This window comes from Harpia harpyja, chromosome 6 (assembly GCF_026419915.1).
Source record: "Harpia harpyja isolate bHarHar1 chromosome 6, bHarHar1 primary haplotype, whole genome shotgun sequence".
In the NCBI taxonomy this organism is placed as follows: Eukaryota; Metazoa; Chordata; class Aves; order Accipitriformes; family Accipitridae; genus Harpia; species Harpia harpyja.
In genome coordinates this window covers 63,040,764-63,064,165 of record NC_068945.1, presented here as the reverse complement: position 1 = coordinate 63,064,165, position 23,402 = coordinate 63,040,764, and the positions used below count along the sequence as shown (strand labels likewise).

Below are 23,402 nucleotides of genomic sequence, written 5' to 3'. Positions count from 1 at the left end.
GAGCCGCTGTCAGATAACAGGCACCGGCAGCTGGCACAGGAGCCGGGAGCGAGCCAGGCCGCTTGATTCAGCCAGCCCGGAAAAAAGCCGTGTTTATAAAAACCCACATGAAAAGGAACGAATTGCCAATTACGCATAAGTCTTTAAATAAAGCAACGCAAACCTTTCATGTGCAACAGACAAATGATACATGGTCACAGGGAAATAATATAACAGATAGGGAGGCTGAGAGCGGGGAATGTGAGCAAATCCATTTTCCAGAAGCAAGAAAACGGACTTGCTCGCTGAAAAGGATTAGCTGGATAAAGCCAAACACTTTAAAAAAACCCCTGTATTAGCAACTAAACATGCATCAAACAGAAACAGCAAAAAAACTAGACTGTAACAAGCTCCAAGGAGCCACGCTCTGTTCCTGCTCAGAAAGAAAACGCTGTCAAAAAAATGTCCCATGTAAACTTGCCACACACACCAGATCATCAACAGGCATTTATCAAATGAAACACATACCAAATGCAACTCTTCTTCCTAATCCCAAGTCAAACAGGCTTTGAGTTTCAGACCCTCAGGAAGAGATTTCCATATGATCCTCCTCTGTCTCCATTTATGATTAGCCCTTCTAAATTTCAGCATTTATCTGTCAAAACACATTGGGGAGGGCTTTCTTTTATCTGCAAAGCCTGTGTTTCTGCTTTTCCTTAGCTCCTGCTGTACCACTCTGCAGCCGCTCAACTTGGGAGGAAAAGACTTTAGTCAAGACCCTTTGATTGACTAAGCCCAGGATCACTTTCCTGATGGTGGTAACGCCAAGCCCTTGCGTTACGTGCCAACACCGAAGCAAGCCAGCAGTCACAGAAGGGGTTATAAATGCTGCCTGTGAGACAAAATCTTACTTTTGGGGCTCAGTAATGCAAATAAAACATATGTGCGTGGGGGGTCCCACTGGCAATAGCTGTGTGGCCAGTCTGAGGTGTCTTTGTAGTTTTGGGAGAGAATTTGTGGTGTCAAAACGTTTCAATCTGGTCTGGCGGAGTTGTCGCACAGAGCCAAGGCTGACTCCTGCGAGCGACCGCAGGAGCAGAGTTACCTCTTGCTGTCCTCCTGCAGCCTGAGGTATGGTCCTCGTTAGCCATCAATTGATATGTTTCGAACGAGATATTCGTAAACCCCCGAGTCTGATCTAATGTCAGCTAATTTGCAGACAAAAAAGGGAGTACATTTGCTTAATACACTGCTTTTTGCAAACACCCTGATCGTTCCCAGATGCATCTGTTTCTGCCCAGCAGCACTCAAGGCAGCAGGAGAGGAAATAATTTCAGCTCCCCAGAGTCACTGGTCTAAGCAGTTTCAAGATGCTCCAGGTGCCCTCCTGCATCCATTTGAGGGAGCTGTACCCATCTCCCTCCTTCGATCAGACCCAGCTTCTTCTGCTGTTTTTTTCCACACCAAAATACAGCAGCAAGATCCCTGAACCCTTCTCTAAGCAGAGCACTTGATATCACACACACAAGCGCTGTAAGGCTGCATAAAGGCAGATCCAGGTTAGGATGTCATTTCGCTCTCACCCACGGCAGAGAAATCAGTTCTACTGATCCCAGCGGTCTCTCCTAAACTTGCCATAGCAGTGTGAAATTAGCTATGGAAAAGCTTCCAGGAAAGGTTGAGGTTGGTGGGAAGGAAGAAATTTCACACAAGAATTTAAGAGCCTGGCTCCCGAGCAATTCAAGCCAATGCAGGTCTAGATGCTAAGGCCCAACACAGCTATGGAGGAACAGCTTTCATGGCATACACCAGCAAATCAGCCCTCCGTTTCAGCCCGTGGCAAGACACCCACAGAAAAATACAGCTTTGAAGTGACAGCCAGAAGCTCAGGGTTGGATGAACATTTTATTTACAGCTTCTTAGTCAGTTCAGCTACGAGATAAGGTAATAATAAAAATAACAGTGCTCAGAACTTACAAAGCAACTTTTATCTGAAATCTCACCACAAGTTACAAACAATACGGGTCAGTTGGTGAGACTTCGCCTGGCAAAGTGCATGTTGCTCCTGGAGGGACCCTAGTCATTTGAGGACCCGCCGGGGCAAAGCGCTACTCATCTGGGTAGCATCAGCCCGCTCCTGCCCCGAGCGGAGCAGCCCTAGGACCACCCCAAAGCTGGTGGCTTTGCCCATGCTTTACAGGCAGGCAAACCAAAGCGTTGTGCCCACGTCTGCAAAGAGTTTCAACACCGGCGACATACTCGAATCCAAACATCCTCTTCCTCTGTCGTCTTCTCCATCCAAAAGTGATTTATTTACAATTGCCCTGAGTAGAGGCTACCTCACAGCATTGAAAAGCCACATTTAACCATCTGAGCATTTGAGATGCCTCAAGGGACAATCCTGTACACATAGGGGCATGGTGGTACTCATAGATCTAGGTCAACCTGCATGCAACAGAGCTTACTGCTTTTTCTGGGCATGAATTTTTCATAATCACCCCTCCTGGCTTTCCCCATTCATATGTTACTTGAAAACAGCAAAACAATTTATTGTATGAATAAAATTCAACCATGGGTCACTTGCAAACTAGTTAACGTGATTTACGGAGCAATTCGCTTCCTATATTGATTATGAGAAATTCCCATTGAAGGTATGATCAAACACTTAAAAAAGATAATATTACATGATATTGTTTCCGCTCACTCAGAAGTGGACACAGAGCTTCCTAAACCAGCCTCCTCAACTGCCATCTTCACTGTGGGTTTTTTGTGTTACTGCTAAAAACCCCAAATAAGCAGGTTGGCCAGAGCAGCTCATATAGATTTGCCGCAGTATATTTTAAACTGTGATTATTAATATTGTCATCAGTGCTTTAGCAGAGCTGTTCTCCAATAGCCTATTCATTTTTAATTGAACTAAGAAAAACTTGAAAAGGCATTTATATGAAATAGGAAGCCACGTGCTGCGTCCTTGTGATGAAGGTGGCTGAACTTCCCCCAGCCAGCTGCCAACCATCAGAGAGCCCTTGCAGCCTGGTGCAGGGATGCTCTTCGTGCAGAGACCATTGGTATGGTATTTTGTTTTAATTAGTCATCCTGATTTAGCTCTTCTCATTCCAGCCCTGGCCTGGCTTGTTCATGGTCATCCAGGCACTCTCTGACCGCACCGAGTGTCACGGGGAGCTGAGGGATTTCACCTCCTCTGTGACAATGTGCTTGAAAAAACGTTATCCATTAACATTTTATTAACGGTATTTTTAAGCAACTTTTAAGAAAGCGAGACTGAATGTGCTTCTGGCGATTCAAGTCGCCTTCAGCAATCCCCATTCGGGTTTGCCAGTGCTGGATAGGATCCAGCCCCCCTCCCAGCTTATCAGCTGCAGCCGGGGGATTTGGGCTCTATGGGAAGTTTCATTTCCTGCTTCTTGGGCTGCCTGTGGCTGGCCATCAACGTTTGTAAAAGGAAAGACATTCTTCTAATTCTTGTTATTAACCCGTTGGTGATCTCTGAGACACGAGCCAAAATTGTCAGAAAAGCGCAGGATGCTACAGCTTCTATCAGCCCATCATTACACAGTCAGCACCAGACTCATTTTTCCTAATTGTCCATTTTTTTTTTTAAATAAAAAACAAGGCAGATGGAGCACAGACTTATTGTAATGCATATTTGTGTTTGACACATGATTTACAACCTCTGTAATGTCTCAAGCAACGCCTGCCTGTGGGACCACCACCGCAGCCTCTTCTGCTGCCGGCTGCGTTCCCGGTGCAGGTGGGTGCATGGGGCACAGCTGCCTCCGGCATGGACCCCAGCATTGTACCCCAGCAATTTAGGATGGCAAGTAAGGAAGATTTAAAAAAAATGCTGGAGGTATTTTAAGCAGATGCAATACATTTCTCAAAGCTAAGCAACACCTCAAAAAACAGCTAAGTGATATAGTAACAGTGTCAAAAATGACCAGAGCTGCTTGGTGCTTTTTTATCTCCCTGGCAGTGACTGGGACAGTTTTGGCACAGATTAAAGCAAAATATGTCCTGAATTAGTCCTTCCCACAGATATGTCTTTGCAGATCCTTCCCACCCAGCACTAATGCAGCTTCCCTGAGCTCTGCAGGCGACCGCAACGTGAAGTTGCTGAGAAAACCAGCTGAAAACCCTTTTGTCTCCCCACCCCGGGTGAAAATCCGCAGCCGTAGCAAACTATCGCATGGCAAAACGTGCAGTTCCTACCTGAACGAGGAGCTCCAGCTTCCTGTCGTCAAGGAGGTGCACTTGGCATCTGCGGCCCTCCGTCATCTGCAAGAAAGAAGAGGCACGCGTGTCAGGGTGCTCGGCTTTCCAGCTCGGCACGCGGCTGCTGGCTCCCCCAGCACAAGCTGGAGGCTTTCATTCCCTGCGGTGTTTTGCTTTGTGCCTTTTTTTTTTTTTTTTTTTAATTAATCCCCCTTCTTTTGGCACCAGGGGAAAGAAAAGGCTGGAAGGAGAAAAAGAAAAGCCACCCTGGTAGCTGTCATGGAGCAGCGTGTGGCGTCTGCTTGGACGCAGCTGCCCGGAGGAGGTTGTTCCAGGGTGAAAAATGGGGCCGGGGAGATGGTTCACAGCACCGGGGCCCCGATGTTTCATACCGCAGCCTCTGGCTTCGCAGCTGGCTTGGCCGGCAGAGGAGACATCCAGACAAGTTTCCCCCAAACCCCTCAGCAGTGATTCAACCATCCCGGAGGTAGGGCAGAGCAAGCAAGGCTCCTCCCTGGGCTGTGCTGATGGTGCTCCCTGGGGTTACACCAGCTGCTCATTTGGGCCTGAATCCCAAAATGGGCTTGTCCTACTTGTCCTACTTGGGGTGTCCTGTTTAAGATATACCAGAATAGCCACTTGTGATACTATTATACCGCGCCAGAGGTGCTTCCATACCAATATAGTTTATTACGACTTAACAAATAATATCAATAAAACTTTTAGGTATAGAAGACTTATATAAGACTTCCAAGGTCCTGTAGATTGGGACGCCAAGAAATAAATGAGCCGTGGCCTGAGGAAACTCCTCGACAGTCAGTCAAGCCCTCTCCTGGCTCTCTTGCAGAGAGCACCGTAAGCGAGGAGCAACTTTGCTTTGCAGAGTTACAGATCCCGACTCAGCCCTGCAAAGCCCTTTGGCATGCACAGGCACAGGCACAATCCCGCTATCTCCTAATGGGATATGGACTGCCTAAGCCTCTTTGGCTCTTGGAAATCCCTTCTTCAGCACGACTTAGGCAGCACACAGGCAGTCCCCCTGGTGTGGGCTCACCCCACAGCTCTCATGCATGCCCGGACCCACAGAAGCACGGACCCAGCTCAGCCCCGCTGTGTGGCTCAGGCCCCCAGGGACCCACCACCCTCCAGCCAAGGCACCTTCCTGAGAACTGCGTGGATCTCCAGCTCAACTTAATGATATTTCTTGCCATGGCAAGTCCTAAAGCATCACCAGAAGGGAGCAGAGGGTCCACGGGAGCCTGGCAGGGGGGGTACGGGCTGTCGGGGATGCAGCTGCCGCAGCACCCAAGGCATTCCTGCCCTCATCCATCCCCTTTCCCCACTGGTGACAGCTGAGCTGAGCCCCTGATGCAAAGCCACCTTGCAGAGAGCAGGGAGATGTGGGCTTGGGGGTTAACTGGGGACAGCTCGGCTTTCTGCTTTAGCTCTGCGGGTTAAAAATCACCCGCTCATGTGGCTTGATGGGGCCAGACGTGGTGGAGGGCAGCTGGCAATGCCCCACCATCGACTTCACCTGTTTGAGAGCCCAGGAGGTGCGTGGCCATTGCCATGGGGTCTGCAACCTTGGCTGTCTCCAGCAGCATCTCCCTCACCCTGCAGATTGCCGGCTCTCAGCACGGGAGCCCGCTGGGCTCTCCTGGGTGCTCCTATCCTCCTTCTTGCCAGCTCTGTCCCACATCCATCTCCCTCTTCCCTGCGGCCAGGACAGACCGAGTCTTACCCTGACCCCGGCCTCTTCTGCATAGCAAAAATTCAGATATGCCAACAACTCTATTGAGCCTCGAGCTGGCCATGCAAGATATGGAGTTTATTATGAGACAACTTCAGTCAAAATGAGCTTTTCCCTTCAACTCATCCCAAAATTACAATCCTTGCATGCACAATCCTATGTGATCCAAGCAGACTTTACCCCTGTTGTTACTCACACCAGAATGCCTCTGGAATATTGTGCGCACTAAAGACCATGGCTTTCCTTCTCGTTTTCCTTGAGCACAAGTGGAGCCCTGGCATTACAGCCAAAGGAAAGCCTTGTAAAACAAGGCTTCTCATAAATGTCAGCCAGTTACCGCCATGGCAATAAATTGTATTCTTAGGAGAGTTTCCTCTAGTAAGTAATGTTATGCAAAATATGACTTCTCATAAGGTATATTACTTGGTGAGTGAGATTTTTCTCTATGAAGTCTGTGTTAAACAGCTTTCAGCTCAGTTGTAAAGCTACACCAGAGGCTCGCAGAAGGGCTTTGCAATGGTTTGCCCTGCTTGGAATAAGAGTGGTGTGGGTCATGTTCACATGGGCGCAGGGAGCAGCAAGCTTTCTCTGCTGGGCTTCCCCAGCAGATAAAACTCCAAGTGGCTGAGCTCTGCTTCGGCATCTCTCTCGTCCTCTTCCCATCACATATCTGCTGCATCCCCAAGGTGATGAGTATGCACTGATATTCCAGTTTTAATACGAGTTTACCCACAGCAAGAGATAAAGCAATGAGATTATTGCGGCGGTAACATGCGATAGCAGGGATGGAAACACAGTCCAGCTCTTGCATGTTACGCTCCATTGGTTATACCAAAGTTGAAAAGAAGGTGAAAGGGGGAAGAGGTAAAATTTTCTGAGATGCTTGACTTTGTGCTTTAGTGTTTCAGCAAAGTGCTTGCTTTCTGTGTGGAGCTTCTTTATCTCTCTGTGCTTTTCCAACCCAGAGTTTCGTATCCCCTTAGTGCTCTTGCTGCTTAAAGAAATCCCAAATGCAAACAGCTGCTAACATGAAGTATCTGAATAAAGTGAAGCTCTGAAATGGAGCACACTATGGTTGACTAATTGCAAGGTATTTCATGAACATCACTTGCAGAAAAGGGGGAGGGAAGAGGAGTGAAGGGAAGGAAAGCACATTGCTTTCACATCAGCTTGTCCCCAGCAGTTCTGTCCATCAGCAAAGTGGCTGTCAAAGAACACGATCATTTTGTCACTTGGTTTTGTCTTGGCTGATACCTTGAAGCTCAGAAGGACCACAATGTATGTGGCTGGAGATCTGCTACAGTATTTCCTTCTGTAGACAGAATGCCCAGCCCTGGGGCTTTTCGATTCCCTTAGAAACAAATGATGCTTTCCAAGAGGAAAGAAAAGAGAAGAGGTAGAAGACAGACTTCCTGCTAGACATAAGCTAAAATATGATGGTCCTACCCTCCCTCCTTTCTGTTTTATTATTCCACCAGGTGTCAAGCCTACACTCTGTGCTTTTTTGCATCATCAGATCAATACAAACTCTGTTAATTTGTCAGGGCAAGAAACGGGAACATTTCAAAGCACAGCAGGAAGGAACTGATTTAGCACAGTCTGTCTGCATAAAAGATGCTGCTTCTGACACTTTGCAAATTGGCTGATCTGCACTATCTCTGCACTGTGATGGATGGGGCTGTGGCCAGCTCTGGGGGGACAAGTCAGGGAACTCCTTCTGTTTCTCTGTGTAACTGGAGAAGGGAAATCAACACCAAAGCTGTATAGATGGGACCACGGGAGCAGGAGGTCACTAAGCATGAGCTGAGCAGCACCAGAGTTTGGATGGAGGACGACTACAACAAGTAAATCTTCTAAAGGTTCTCCACTCCCAAAGCTCTTACCCAGAAAAGGATGTGGGGAACTGAGAGCTAAAAGGCACAAAGGCACAGCTTTCCCTTCACCATGGAAAAGCAAAATCCCAGCAAAGAGACAAGAAGCAATGGTTGAGCAGGGCTGCTGATAGAAGACAAGCACATCCCGTACCAACACAGCCTCTCAGTTTCCTTCTGGAGGGCAAGAGTCCTCTACCCTAACTCCAGAAAGTAAAAAGTCAAGTCTAGTTTAACCTAACAGTTGAGATGCCCTTGATGCTCAAAGCAGAGAGAACTTTCAGACATTTCAAGTTTGGCGAGACAATTCCCAGGCGAGCTCCATGGTTGTGCCTGCTGCTTGCTCAGCCGCTTCCACATGATTTGTCCCATACCTGGAGCCGGGCTCTAGTGCTCAGCCCAGGAGAGACTTCCAAGGGCCAAGGGTCCTGTATCCACATCAACCCCCCAAATTTCCGACGCTTCTTAAGATGTGCGAAGAGGTGGGACTGTTTTACACACTCCCAAGTGCTAACAGTTCATCCATACGGGAGCTGCACACACCAGGTGTGAATATTGGCCACATGCATTTCATGGGCCAGACTTATCACAAACTCAGATAGAAATTATGTGCCAAAATACAGAACAGATTTTTTTTTTCCAAAACAGCTCAGTGTGTCACATTTTTCTGAAAATCTGCCACTTCTTCTACTGCCTGCACATGCGTCATGACCCCCGAGCACTTGAAGAGCTGAACATGAGTGCCTTTAAAAAGCTCTGTCATTTATGTACATGAGTGTGTAAAGACTACGGATAATATATCTCCAATACACAAACACAGATGGTGCTTGTAAGGCTCATGAAGATCTGAAGGAACGTGTTTTTGTGGATGAGGCGCTGGATTAGTGTGCAGGAGAGCTGATCACACACAAAGCACGTGTGCTTTCTCTGCTCCTTGGCTTCTGCACCTTGAGGGTGGGAAAATTGATGTTGACCTCCTTTGCGAAAGGCTTCGAGATCCATTAGTGACAACAAGACCTGACATACACGTTTGTTCTCTCTAATATAGGGATGCTACAGAAAGGAAACCTCTCTCGTGGTTACTCGCGGGATCTTCCAGCTCACAGCTGTTTTTCTCAAGGAAAGGATGTTTTAGTTACCTTTATCACAAGACTTTAAATCTCCTTTGGAGTCTCCTACCCAAATATTTACACAATGGGTTTCCTAGGGAAGGCAGACAGGCGGTTGTTTTGCTCTGCGGCATGAACTGCTCTGGCGACTGCCCTTCTCTCTATTCATCTTCGTTGTAACTCCAAACATTGTCTCGGAGAATCCTATAAACTGTCCATGACAGCCCCAAAACTCACACCGTGCTCAGCTAATCCCCGCGCGCCTGTCACTTCGTCACTAAATTATCAGCAACTGCCCACAGAACTGCTCCATCCAACACAAACAGCGAAGGCGACAGGAGGAAACAGCTCCAAAGGGAACCTTTCCCTTTCAAAACGAAAAAACCCTCCTGGTGAAAGCGCCGTCACACTAAATAACTCAAAGGCACCAAATGCAAATGCTATTTACAATGGCAGTTCTATAAATATCCTCCGTACATTTCATTAGCCGGTGACTGCAGAAATAGAGAGGATATGGTGTATTCTTCCATGACTCAAATCAGAAATTATAATTGGAGGCAGAATATTTCCTAAACCCTCGCTGCCTGTATGGGAGGCAATTACTGTGCTGAATACACAAAATCTGTGTCGCTTTGCCTGCCGTTTGGACAGACCCGCTGAAAGGAGATAGGGAGAGATGACAGCCTGCTGATTACAATAAACTATTAGATTAAACATCCTGCTCCCACTTGACCACTTCTTACTGCCCTCTCATCCTGGCAACTCCTAAGCTTGTAGGGAGAGAGAGGGAGGAAAAGCAGTGTGGTTTTAATATCTGTACAGTTTATTTCGTGCATGTGGCAGCACTTCACTTTGCTGAATCAGGGCCGGTCTTGCAATCGGCCGTCTGTTGCACTGACCATCACTGTCTCTTCACTTGCCTGCATCCATCTGTCATCTCCTGTCCTACACTCACACTTCAAGATCCTGGAGGAATGGACTATCTTTCTTTTTTATGCTATGTGTTCGCAGAGCATCCTCCCCAGTTGCTGGTCTGCATCAGCACCTAATAAATAATACTGACGGTGACTGAGATGAGGATGGCTGCGAGATATGTGCAAAGAGCTGAGCTACATGGCTGATCCTTGCATGGGCACCTGGGGAGAGGGGATATGGCCACAGCTAACTCTGCGCTTGGTGGGAAGCAGCACTGGCCGGGCAGCTGGGGTGAAAGCAAGACCCTGCCCAGAGGGGCCTGTCCTTGGGACTTGCTTGTTTTTTGAGTCCTTTGCAATCCCTGAAGGACCGAGATGACTGTTGGTGAAAATCTGGTTCATCAGTCCCATTCATGGGGCTCGCACGCTGCCCTGCGCCGGTGTGCACGTCACCGTGGTTTGCAGCACTGCTCACACTACCTTGCGGTCCAGGTCCAAAGCCCTTGTGCACACTCGCTTCCCCCACTCTTCCTCTTCACCAGAATGAGCCATATTCAGGCAGGCTGGTTTCCACCTGAGCCTCAGTGGCTCGAAGCTCTGAGGATGGGGCGACAGTCAGGAGAAACTGTTGTTTCAGAATACAGTCCTCTACCACTTATTTCCTTGAGTCTTTCCTAAAGCAATAGTAGGAAGTCTGGTTTGTAATTATTTTTTCAAGAGGGAGATTTTTATTTTAATTTGGCACAAGGCTCTTGGCATAGGGAGCATAGGTCTATATAGCCTGTCCTGTCTGTAAGGGTCAGCGACACAGTTCATAACATGGGCTGAGCTTTCTGAAATAAGCCAATACAGAAATACCAATGTTTCTCAATACAATGCATAGGAACCCATCAGACAGCACTTCTGCCATTCAAATTTGTTCATGTAATGATTTCTTATTGGAAAAGCTATTTCGTGCTCTGGAACAGGAGACGTTAGCTATAAGCCAGTTGTTTTATCCCTAGGAAGGATATCCCAACCATATCCTCAGGCATCTGCCGTCTTCTAGCAGTACTTCTGTAGGAGAATGAAGTTGTTGCATATTCAAAGAAACAGGAGCATCCTTTTTAGCATTGCCTTTCAAGGGAACTTGGTGACAAATAGAGCTTTGGAGCTGAAAAGATGGGCCCAGGAAAGATGCTGTAGATGTGGATAATGACAATGTGAAGAGAAGTAGCCAATGGCTGTTTGTCGTGGTTTAACCCCAGACAGAAACTAAGCACCACGCAGCCGCTCACTCGCTCCCCCCCCACCCAGTGGGATGGGGGAGAAAATCAGGAAAAGAAGTAAAACTCGTGGGTTGAGATAAGAACGGTTTAATAGAACAGGAAAGAAGAAACTAATAATGATAATGATAGCACTAATAAAATGACACAGTAATAATAAAAGGATTGGAATATACAAATGATGCACAGTGCAGTTGCTCACCACCCGCTGATCAACGCCCAGTTAGTTCCCGAGCGGTGATCCCCCCGCCCCCACTCCCCCCAGTTTATATACTGGACGTCACATGGTCTGGAATACCCCTTTGGCCAGTTTGGGTCAGCTGCCCTGGCTGTGTCCCCTCCCAACTTCTTGTGCCCCTCCAGCCTTCTCGCTGGCTGGGCATCAGAAGCTGAAAAATCCTTGACTTTAGACTAAACATTACTTAGCAACAACTGAACACATCAGTGTGTTATCAACATTCTTCTCATACTGAACTCAAAACCACAGCAGTGTACCAGCTACTAGGAAGACAATTAACTCTATCCCAGCTGAAACCAGGACACTGATGCATAACCAGACTCCACCTTCTAATGCAGCGTGGGTTTCCCCATTATGGAAGTGCTCTGAGGCTCTGTGAAATACATGCACAGTCCACAGCTGGATTGAATGGCCAGAAAATATACGCCAACAATGATGCAGCATCTCCCACAGGTTTGGTAAGACCAGAGGAACGTATCGCGTGCAAGGCCTTTGGCTTTCCCTGCGAGCCTCTTTATCCCACCCCTTGAAAAATCAATGTCCTTACCCACAGACTAGGGAATGGAGATGAAATTGCTGAAACCATGGTTACAGATACAGCTCTTAAAAACCTCTCCTATCCTGCAGGGAGGGAGTGCTGCCATCCCTTGGAGGAGCCTGATGCTACCCACTGCATGGGGGATCTGCACAGGGGATGTGTTTAAGAGGGGTTGCATCAAGTGTTGCAATCATTTCTGCAAAAACTTATTTGTCAGGAGAGGAAGAAAACAGCTTCGGTAATTAGAAAGCAAGAGTCCTCCTCAAGAAAGGAGGTGGGACGGTGTCCGCTGCGGTGTCAGTCCGGCAGAAGCACGCCGCGAAAGGCGCGACCCAGCCATTGTGTGGATGCCGACAGGGAACGATGGGATAAAAATTAAGGCGAGCTAAACGCTGAGTGACCTGCTGACTTCCCTGTTTTGTCTTCAGAGCTGACAAAAGAGTTCCTGGCCTGCCCAGGGGCTCCTTGCTTCCTCTGTGCAGCGTTTTCCAGCCTTGCTCGGGCTCCAGCATCACCCGGGGACATCTGCACAGGTTATTTCTCATGCTTCCTCTAAACAGCGCTCAGCAAAAATGCTCTGATTCAGCAAAGCACATAGCTGTGTCCATAAATCCCTTTTATTTCAGTGTGACATAAGCAAGTGTTTAAGTGGCTTACTGTATCAGGGCCGAAATGAAAAACCGTCTCCTACAGTCCTTAAGTCCATTTACAACAGCAAGCAATAACTCTCAGGCAAAGCTTAAAGCCGGGAATGCCGCGTCTTAACCTCAAAACACTTGGTGCTTGAGCCATGTAGTTAGAATTAAATCTAATTCCGACGCTGCATTTTAAACCAACGAGGGTATTACCCAGCAGATGCCTAAATCACCGCTCTGAGAGCGGCCAGCCTTGGAGGCCTGATTCCAGTTATATCCTGAGATAAGAAAGTCCTTTCCTGGACAGGCCGGCTTCCTCACTAGAATGGAGGCTTGGTGCTGGTTTATGTCACGTATTGTTTTCTTTCTTAAAAATAATGCAGATCTAAATCTTTTCAAACACAAAGGGAAGTAGAACATCTTGCGTCCTCCCTGCCTTCTGATGTTGATGCAGGAGGAGAGGGCATTCCCAACGCATACTTTTCACTTCATTTGACTCTTTTGCCCTTGTAACTCTTTCCATGCCCTTTCTTGGCCAGAAAATAAACCAGTTGCCAGCATAAAAATATATCAGCTTCCAAGCACTATCCCCACCATTTACAAGGCAGGAGTGGAGAGTGTAGGAGCTTTGAGTTGGGTGGTCAGAGCATCCTCTGAGCTTTGGAGCTGAGGCTAACCACAGGGAGGTGACACAGTTTTCAGTATTATTTATTACTTTTAGTCTAGAGAATTCAGTGGCCACAGATGTCTTAAACCTTACAGATTTGCAACACCTTCTGCACTCAGGAAAACTGTATCTTGATAAACCTTGACTCAGCTCTCAGTTGTGCAGGTGGTTCCATGTGGACACCTGCTTCGGGCCAATGTTTTTAGGTCAGAACATGCCAGAGCTCTTAAAACCTTGCTTCAAACTGGGATCCTGTAGCTATCTCCTACACTTTTACCTGGGAAGCCTGTGTTGCTCCTACAGCCTTTCTGCATGTGCAGCATGCTGGCTGTACCCAGCGATGGGTAAGGGCTGCGCAGGGAATAAATAATAAATAAATAATCGTGCAATCGAGTTGGCCCAGCTGCTCCTCCTCCTGCCAGCTCGGGGTTCTTCCCTGCAGTCAGTGCTTTCATGCAGATGAGTTTTAATTGAGTCAAGAGATGGGGTTTTCCATCCTCTCCTACCGGACTTTCCTGCACAGCCTCATAGTCCTGGTAGATCAGCTCCTGCCTGGAGCCGACCGCAAGTCCCGGTGAGAAAGGAGAGCCGCAGTCCTGCTCAGCCGTTCATCACTCCTTACAGAGCAGCTGACGAGCTGTTTGCACTGAGCATCTTTAGGTGCAGTGAAACCACTTGATCCATGTGAAACCATTGCAACCAGAGGGTTGCATCTGACGAGAAGTGGAAGATGAGTGGCTAGGGCAGTCTACGGTCTCATCCCACCTTATGGACCTTGGGAATGTTCATCTGTACTACATTATTCATCCGTATGCCAAAGTAATGCCCGAAGGCTGCAAAAGTGCCACTATCACCAGAAAACATAGCAAAAAATAAGCCCCCTAACGCCTATGTTAATTAGACAACAGGTAGACTATCTTCCTTGCTGCCGACTTCCCAGTTAACACACAGGATAACTTGCCCTGGATGTAAACTTCTGAGCTAACTCAGCTCAGCCAAACTGTGTGAAGAACATCTTTATTTTGTGAGCTTTTATTTTTTTTTTTACCCTCAGGGAGAACTTATTTTCTAGATAATAATCACTTTAAGGCAAGTTCTGTAGATTCATCCTATGTTTGCACATTATATACAAGGGCTGTGATCCATCATTTGGGTTGCCAGTCCCTAATGCAGCCCAAAGAAATAAATATCAATGGCAGAACTAAAATGGGATGCTCAGAGGGAAAGAGGATAAAAGATCTCTGGCATCTTTGCACAAGAACAAGCAGCGTGGTGCTGGCACAGGTGCTTCATCAACTTTTGAGCACAGCCGTGCTTCAAGAAAACCGTGATTAGTCCTGGGAGGGTCTCACTTCCCCTGGAAGAGCCCCGTATTTACTCTGTTCACTATGCACAAAGGACACAGCAAGGTCTAAAGGAAAAGGATCTAAATTATCTGCCAGGGCAATCCTTTACCAATAATGGACTCCGCAGCCTTTTATAAGTCACATCAACTTCTCTGTGGGGACTCCTGGTCACCTTCTGGTTCGTTCCCTACTACGTACTGCGGCAAGCACCGTGAGTCATCATCATGATAACAACCATGTGGCACTAAAATACATAGCAATAGATTATTATTATTATTATTATTATTATTTTTGCCAAAGATGTTAGCATGTCTGTTAATCTGTCCTACGTCTGACTTTTAATTCCTTGTAAACATACATAAAAATGTACTTTTTTGTACAGTTTCACACTTCAAACATGGCATATTTTCAGCAAACTCTTCCAGATACCATTCGTTTGTGCATGCAGACAGGGTGGTAATTACATGAGACCATCCAAGTCTTCTGGGAAAACATTTGCAGGAGACTTGGTTTAGTTATAGAGGAGAACAGGACAATTTATTTGCTACTGAAACTAGTGTGATTTGCTGGAGAAAAAAAATCAATGTAGGTTCATAGGAAGATGACCAAAGTGACCCAAGGCAGTGAAAGCAGTAGTACGTGTGAAATATTTTTAAAGGACAAATTAAGATTTAAGGCTCAAAGTGTCCTTTTAGTGCTCGTTGAGTGTTTTGTACCTACTGTATCACTAAGCATTCAGAGATGTGACCGGTGATCGCCCTGATCAATGGAGCCAAGGCACTGGGCAGTGCATCACTCAGATATTCTGTAACAAAGCAGGTCAATAGATAGTGCCGAGCAGTGTTATATATAACACATAATAGGAAACACACTTGCAGAAGTCATTCCAGATGTGAAAAAAAATGTAAAATGTTAATCTGTACACAGAAGTGGGGTTTTTTTTTCTTCTTGTTTTGAATAACACTGTAAGAACTGATACGCTTCCAGTGGAAAAATATGTCACCGGGTTGTTTCCAGCCACTGCTAATCAGTGGGTTTGACATACATTTGATGTTGAGAGCCAGGGCTGCGGCTGGTGCCCAGGCTGGGCAGCCGCCAGCGGTTCTGCCTGAGCTGCAGCAGCTGATGGGGTCGGTGCTGGGTGGACATCATCCCCCAACTGGGTTCCACAGGAAGGACAGGGCGAGCTGCGGAGCACGTTCAAATGACAAGCAGCTGACTCATCATCAGAGATGCAGGTGTTTTTTTAGAAACAGGCCCTGCAAAAGTCTGGTTTGACCATTTCTGCTCCTGCTTTGCTCGGGAGCACACCCTGTGCTGAGCAGGGCAGAGCTGGGGGCCACAGGACTGGGACACCTCGCGTGGGCTCTGCCTGCACACCTAGACGGGTGAGGAGCATGAAGACATCCTACCTGCCTTCCCTTGTCCTGACAGCTCCTGGTGCTGAGCACCTGCATGTCTGGTGAGGACTAGAGCTAAGACTAGCCCTGCTGTCGGCTCAAGCAGGGAAAACTACCTCCAGGACACACAGCCTGCGCTTTTGGACTCCCATTAGTTTTTTGAGTAACGCCAGGATTTTGCATCACCTGTATTGAGAATGCTTTGGCTACTGGTGCAGCAAGACCGGGTCCTCTCTGCATCAGGACACCCACCTCACAACATAATAGATATGGGCATCCTGTAACCTCTGCACAGGAGGAACCTGGAATAAATGCCTTGACTTGAGCCTGTCTCTGTACCAGATGCCTCTGCCTTTTAGACCCAGGGAAGGATGTTCCTTTCTGGAAGAAAACACAGCAGCTCTTTAATACCACGCAGAATCAATGCAGAAGAGTTAAGGGTGGGAAGTGAAGAGGGAACAGCCTGATGCAATGTCTGTACGTTCAGCAGCAGGATCCGATACCCCGAGCCCTAAGCTCCCAAGATTGGATACCCATTTTGGAGCAGTCTTCTGCCACGTATGCAATCAGCTGTGCCTGTGAGAGGGGACCGAGAAAGCGACGATACAGCCCGGCACCTTTAGATTTGCAGATTCCCCCCAGAATCACCATCGGCACTCTCAGAGCATTTCAGAAAGCATCTTCCACGGTGCAACACAAAGGCAAAGCAGACTCAGTGCTTCCCTCCAGCTCTCCCTGGTCTTGGCGAGGCACAAGTCTCCTTCCCCCCCATTCCCACCACCTCCTACAGCACAAGCCCAGGTGACACCTTCGGTGGTTGCATCGCCACCCCCAACAGGGCTGCAAAGCATGCCAGGGAGCCCAGACCACTTCAGACAGTGCTTTTTTTGCAGTTTTTTGGTCCTTCCAGTTCAGAATTGCAGAAGGCAGTAGAAGTGACCTTCCAAATTTATTTTCCATCATGCTTCCACACTGGGGGGTGTGTGTGCGCACACAAAGGAAGCACTGTATCTGATTACACATCCCCTAAATCATCTGTGTCCCCTTGAGTGCCCCATTTCTCTGGGAAATGAGAGTCTGGTGGTACACAAGCACACACATGGCAGCCACGTGTTGAGATGATGGGCATCTTCACAAAACCCTAGCTAGGGACAGCCAGGAGAGATACCGTCCGTGCACAGCAAGGACAAAACTGTTTTTAAAGGTGGAAACAGCTCCATCCATGCTCCCCTCTCTAGGACAGTTGCTACGTTTCGGCTTCAGATTTTGTGCTGTCTTTCCAAGATGCTCACTTGGTGCAGCAGCTTTCCACCCCAGGCTTGTCCTGCATAAACTCAGTGTGAAAGCAGCAGGGTCAGCCTGTGGCTGCTCCGCTATCTGCTAAGTACTTCCCAGCGTGAAATATTACAGCTCAGATGGACGGGATGCCAACAGTGCTTGCAGCGTGTGTGGTACGGCTGCAGCCATGTTTGATCCCACGCGGTCAGGAAATCCAAACAAGGGTGGATTTATTTTGGTTGGGAGATCTGGGAACTTCTAAGAAGAAAAAAAAAAAAAAAATCTAAACACAGAGCCTGAGCCTTGCAGGTTGGCAAGCCCAAGAGCCATTGTCAAAATGTTATGTGTTACATGTGGAAGTGTACATGCAAAGGATTTCTGTAGCCAAAATGGGAATATCAATCTCTTTTTGGTTTGCAGCTTTCTAGATTTACGGTGGACCCTTTTACAGTGACTTTAAGTAAAAAAGGCTCAACTTGCCTCCCTTTTTGTGCCCTCAAGGACTTTTCCCAAAGATTACTATACTAGGTCACACCACATCCCACCAGTGCAGGTAGAGGGTGAAAAGGACATTTTGCTACCCACTAGTGATCTTTTCTTGAGGGTGGGACACAGCAACTGTTCAACACTACGTGAAAATGTCACACAGTAGCTCAGGAAAAGAGCAGAAGGACAGTATATCTGCTAGGAAAGGAGCCAGAGGGGGTTGTAAGCAAGAACATCGTTAACTGCACTGGAAATCAGATGGTCCCTGCTCCTCTGGTCTCCTTTGTACTTTAAGGCTGGGCAAGGGCTGAAGTCCCACCCCACCCCGTGGAGATGCACCCAGGGTATTTGGCACCATGCACGGGGCCACAGAGAAGTATAACACAGCCATGAAGCAGGGATGCACTGGGAAGGGGAGGTACATCAGGCTCTTCTACTTCTTTTGGCAGGCAGCCTACGAGAGCCCAACGTAGGCAAGGAATAAACCTTCAGGCTGCCATCGACTCGTGAGTAGGTGGAGTGCAAAGGTGACTTGGAGCAGAGGGAGGCAGGATCAAACCCTACGTGTTTGCAATTCATCAACATGAAAGTGCTCCCAGGAGCTCGGAGCTGATCAACTATCTGGCTGGGGTCTCTTCTCAGTGTCAGATCAGAGAGAAAAGCAGTCAAAGTCATTTTTGGTCCTTGATGGGATTCACCTTCAGAGAAGACAGGGGCTCCAACTCATTGTGCAGCCTCAGAGAATTGTTTGTGGCTTTCTAGGAAATGGCACATACTGAGATTTACAGGAGGGCTGGGGATTAAGTTGTTAAAAGTCTCGGAGAAGGAGAAATATCAGGGGATGTTGTTAGCTGCAGTGGTCCCCAAGGCCATGCTGGGCAATCCACTGCTGGCTTAGGGAACCGTATGCCCTGGGAGAAGCTGGGACAAACTGGGATTTGGAGCTGGAGGAGGCTTGCAAGCAATTCAGCTGCAGCTTAACCTTGTCAGACCTTGCTGCCTGCTGGGCTGCTGTGCTCTGCTTGCACTGGGGCTGCAGGGCAATCCGCACCTCCAGCTGCTGGAAGGAGCAAGCCAGCAAGGGTTACTGGAGATTGGCATTGCCGAGTGACTTTGGGATCCAGCTGTGCACCCAAGGACACCCCATCCTGCAATGAAGCATGGGGACCCCGGGCACCCACCGTCACCTGCTCTTATGGCTCACCCTGCAGCACTGCCTCCCCCCAGCTCCCCAAAAGATGGGGCATTTGTGGGATGGCTCCCAGCTAGATGGAGATTTTGGGTGCAGCTCAGAGGCACAGGAATACTGACTGCCTCAAACCTAGAGTGTTTTGAATGAAAGACACCCAAGGTCCCTGAGAGCTGAGCACAAGCAGCGATCCAGCCCGCTCCTGTGTAGCTCACAAGAAGTGGGACACACAGTGCCTTACTGCATTTTCAGGGGACGCCACTACACCCTGACCCCAGATTTGCTTGGTGTTGGATCAACACCCTCCTTTTATACCTTCCCTGTGTGTCTCACCCCTCTCCCAATGCATGAACCTTCCTTTTCCTTCACAGTCCTACCAGACTGGGACTTGAGACCTCAGTCACTCCCCAGCACCTTTCAGTTTCTCCCTAATATCCCTAATACAGCTTTTTCTCCTTCATCCATACCATGCAGTTTGCCTTTGCCTTTGCTGTCTGTTAAGCTGCATTCAAACCTTCTCCTGTTACACAGCATGCAACAGTAGCAACAAAGGGGGTATGTATGACTGTAATTACCTGTGATACGCGGGACTAGACTCTGTAACTTGGGAAGTCTTTCCCAGTCCTGTGTCCCTACTAACAACACCCAACGCACTGGCCAAAGCTCTTGACTTGCCTAAACAATTTGACACGATCTCTACAGAAGATGCTCTCTGTGCCAAGTGACACTGCATTGCCGTATGGCCCTGAGGGACCCAACGCTGTGACCACAGGTATCAACAAATATTGACTTGCAGTTCTAATGCAATAACTAGTTCAGATGCATGGCAACGGGACCACCAGAAACCATCTACCAGGAGAAATAGGTAGCTTACCCCAAAGGGTTGTGAGTGACTTACTGGTGTATCTATGTTCAAATAATGGCAGAGATCCCATATTTCTAGCCTGGCTGTTTAAAACAAAAATTCACCTAAGAACGAAATGTTTATTTTACATGTTCACAAATCCACATGCTATGCCCCACTGGTGCACTTAACCCTACTGTGGAAACTGGTTTGGATGGGGCCACTCGCAGCGCAAAGGATGACCAATGCCAACTCCTTCAGCCTGTTCGGTCCTCAGAGAGACACAGCTGACCTTAGCAGCAGTGCGAGGTGGTGCTGAGCTGAAGACCCTTCAAAACATCCCCTCTTATTACAAGAAGCAATACACCCTTAGCTCCCCACAGCTTCTGCCACAGCCCCCCTTGCTCAGCGGCGCAGCTGGGGATGCAGAAACCGCCCCACGAGCAGCTCTCCCTTCTGCAGCACGGGGCACGTCCCCGCCTGACACCGGTACTTAAAACCGCCTTAAAAATATTAGTATTTGGAAGAGGACAAGCTACCAGTAACTTGTGCTAGGAAGGTCAAGACAAGTGAGCCGAGCCGGTGCACCATTGCCCGGCCAGGGTTAGCATCACGGGTTCAAGTTAGTGTGCAGGCAGCAATGCAGGCAGCAGCCCTCCTGCCGGGCCCTCTGCCATTGCCGCAAGGAGAAAGGGGATCAATCTGATAGTTTTAGCTCCATCGAGATCTCTCTGGTGCCTAGCAGGCAATTCTAGGCAGGGGAAATGGCACAGACACCCATGCCGGTAACGACCCCCTCCATGCATGGATGGGGGATGCTCATCAGACCCCGGGGGCCAATCTAGAGGGACCCGAGTCCGAGACACCCCAATATCCAGCTGGCGCTGGGCAGAGGCAGGATTCTGCCTCTCTCGATACCTGAGGCACCGGGAAAGCCCAGTTCAGCCATGCCCATGAAGCGTGGCGTGCAGGCACAGGCACCACACCCCCTTCCCGGTGGAAAGGGCGAGCGGTGCCGGGGTTTTTCTTCAGGACAATGTTTTAAAATCCCAAACCAAACCAACAAGCTGGGAGTTCAGCTTTCGTTGCGACCTGGCTTGCCTGGGAGAGGAGATTTGCTAGCTCACTCCCGCATCTGTGTGCCTTGTATTGCTAAGTCGCTGCCAGGGCTATTATTAGAAACAATTGCCTCTCCTGGAAATATTACATAGAGGCTTGAAACAACTTTTCTCATGCCCTCCCCAGCAGCGAGCGGGCTAACAATGCGGCCGAGAAACCCTCCTTACGCGGGGCATGTCTGCAAGGCATGCAGATAGACCCAGACAGGCACAGTTTGGAAATAGAGCTGTTTATTTGTCTTTTCTAGCCCTGGATCCGTAACAACTTTTCCACCCCTGATTTAGGAAAAGGTGCATAGGGGAAAGGAAAACCAGGCCAGGGGCTTTACCCTTTGCGAAGCCCCCAGCTCTGCATTAAACTTGCTGCAGCCATTTGGAAAGGGAAGGAGCAGTCCATCTTAGCAGTCAGTGGGGACAGGCATCCAGATTGCTGGGGGGGGGCGTGGGGGGGTGTGGGGGGGAAGAAATCACAGCACCAGCCTCTCTCCCCCACACCCTCTCTTTCCCTCTAGTGCAAAAAACACCCCAGCCGCCCAGCTCGCCTCCCTTACTCGCCCACCAAATTCAGGGGTTTGGGTGTTCGCTTTGGGTTTTTTCTTTCGGAAAGGCTAGAGAAAGCAGATGCTGCCCACATTTCTTTCTGTTTGAGCCAAATGGAGGGAGGGGGGCGTGGAGCGAGCAACCCGCACACTGCGGCTGGGCTTTCCCCGCGGGGCCGGGGCTGGAAGGGGAACCCCCGGCCCGCCTTCTCGCCTCCCCTCGGCAGACAAAAGACCCCCTTTACCTTCTCCCGCTCCCTCGGCGGCTCCGGCGGCCCCTCAGCTCCGAGCCCGGGCCGAGAGCATCCCCGCTGCACCAGCGTCGGCAGGCCGCGGTTCTACCGCACCGCATCCATCGCCCGCCTCTCCCGGCGCGGCCCTTCCCTCCGCTCCCGGCCGGCTCCCCGGGCGGTCCTAGGGCGGTCCCATGCTCCGGGATGCCGGAACCCTCCTTTCCCCTTTTCTTCTTCTTCTTTTTCCCTTTCCCCGCCTGCCGGCCCCCGGCCGCCGCCGCGCTGCGAGGCTGCGAGGCTGGAGCCGGGGAGGGAGGAGGAGGAGGAGGAGGAGGAGGAGGAGGAGGAGGAGGGGGGGGGGGGGAGGAAGGAGGGAGGAAGGAGGGAGGAGGGCAGCGAGCGGCAGTTGGCGCTGGGTCATGTGAAACAGATGAACCCGGCTCGGGCCTGCCAACATCTGGGCTCCCCCCTCGCCTCTGGGAGGAAGATGAAGGGATGGAAGGACGGAGGGAGGAAGGGTGCGGGGGTGGGGGTATTCATTCCCCCCCCCCCCGCCCCGACCCACGCGTGCACACCTCGAAATGATAATGGTAAGGGCCGAAAGCAGCGGGGATGCTTGCTCCGAGAGCGCTCACGCAGCCCCGGCTGGGAGGAAGAGGAGGGCAGCGAAGGCCCTGGGCACCCCTGGGGCTGGGCAGGCAGAGCAGCTCCTGCCAGGCTGCAGCCCTGGTGCTGGGGGGCACCCCTGATTCCCCCCCCCCCCCCCTTCCACTAGCTGGGAGAAGGGTGCAACTTGTGATGGTGTAAAAGTGCACCCACCGGCAGAGGATGCTGCCTGGGAATAAAGCATCTTTACAGACCGCACTAGTTGTAGTCCTGGTGCAAGGGTATTGCCATTAAATAATTAGATCAGTCAAGAAGGACAATGTCTGTGAGACGCCAAAAAGCGCTGATTTTTCGGTTTAAACAAGCACAGTGTGAAGCACCCACACTACAACGCCTGCAGTTAGAGCTCTGACCTAGTGCTGCTGCTTTGCCTCCCCATCAGCGTTTTCTTTCTGGGCCTGTGCTTATTCCCACCAGGTAAAATCCTGAGGTTGCCGTTGTGCCGCGCCCTGGCACAGGCTGGCCAGGAAGAGGTCTGCTTTGGGAGGGGAGGTGTGGAGGCGAGCCCTTTCCTTTACTTGTTTTCAGTTGGCATTTATTCCACCGCAAGGATGCTCATGGCAAGGATGGAGCTGGGGCTTGCACGGGATGTAGGAAATTTCCTCTTTGCCCTGTAGGAAGATGACAGAGTCGCTCTCCCAACATGGTGGTGGTGAACGAGCTGGATGTCTGAGTTTAGCTGGGGGCGTTTCTGGGTTTGATCTGCTGTCAGACTGAAAGCCAAGACCATGCCAGCACGGAGATGCCACGAGCCTTGATGTCCTCTCCTCTGCATGGGGCTTGGGGGGCCAGTGGGCTGCAAAGTGCTTTTGGGAGCAATAGCCAAATACTAGAGCATGAGTGCTGTTCCCTCTCCTGTCTTTAAGGGCACAGACATTACAAAAACCGAGCTGTGCATGCAGCCATAGGCAGGCTGACCCATCCAGCTCACTCCACCCAAGGGGCTGGCTTTGATTAAGGGGATAAATACAGAGGCAGTTCTGGCCTGTGGCTGCTGAGGGTTAAGAGTAAGAGGCTGAGGTGGCCAAACTCTGCCCTGGAGGCAATCCCGAGGTCACAACACAGTGACAAGAGGCAGTAAAGTTACCCATCTCTGCCCCCGAA

General features: G+C 49.4%; 1 protein-coding gene across 8 annotated transcripts in view; it reads right to left on the bottom strand.

The window, feature by feature from the left end:
- FRMD4A (FERM domain containing 4A) overlaps positions 1–23,402 on the bottom strand; it is a 385,672-nt gene that overhangs the window by 133,133 nt on the left and 229,137 nt on the right. For 7 of the 8 annotated variants that reach the window (XM_052790915.1, XM_052790916.1, XM_052790913.1 and 4 more), the window contains one exon: positions 4,210–4,275. In XM_052790915.1, coding sequence (XP_052646875.1) covers positions 4,210–4,275 — 66 coding nt within the window. Of the gene's footprint in view, positions 1–4,209; positions 4,276–21,644; positions 21,802–23,402 lie in introns of those variants that run through there. The other variant, XM_052790917.1, reaches the window with a different exon arrangement.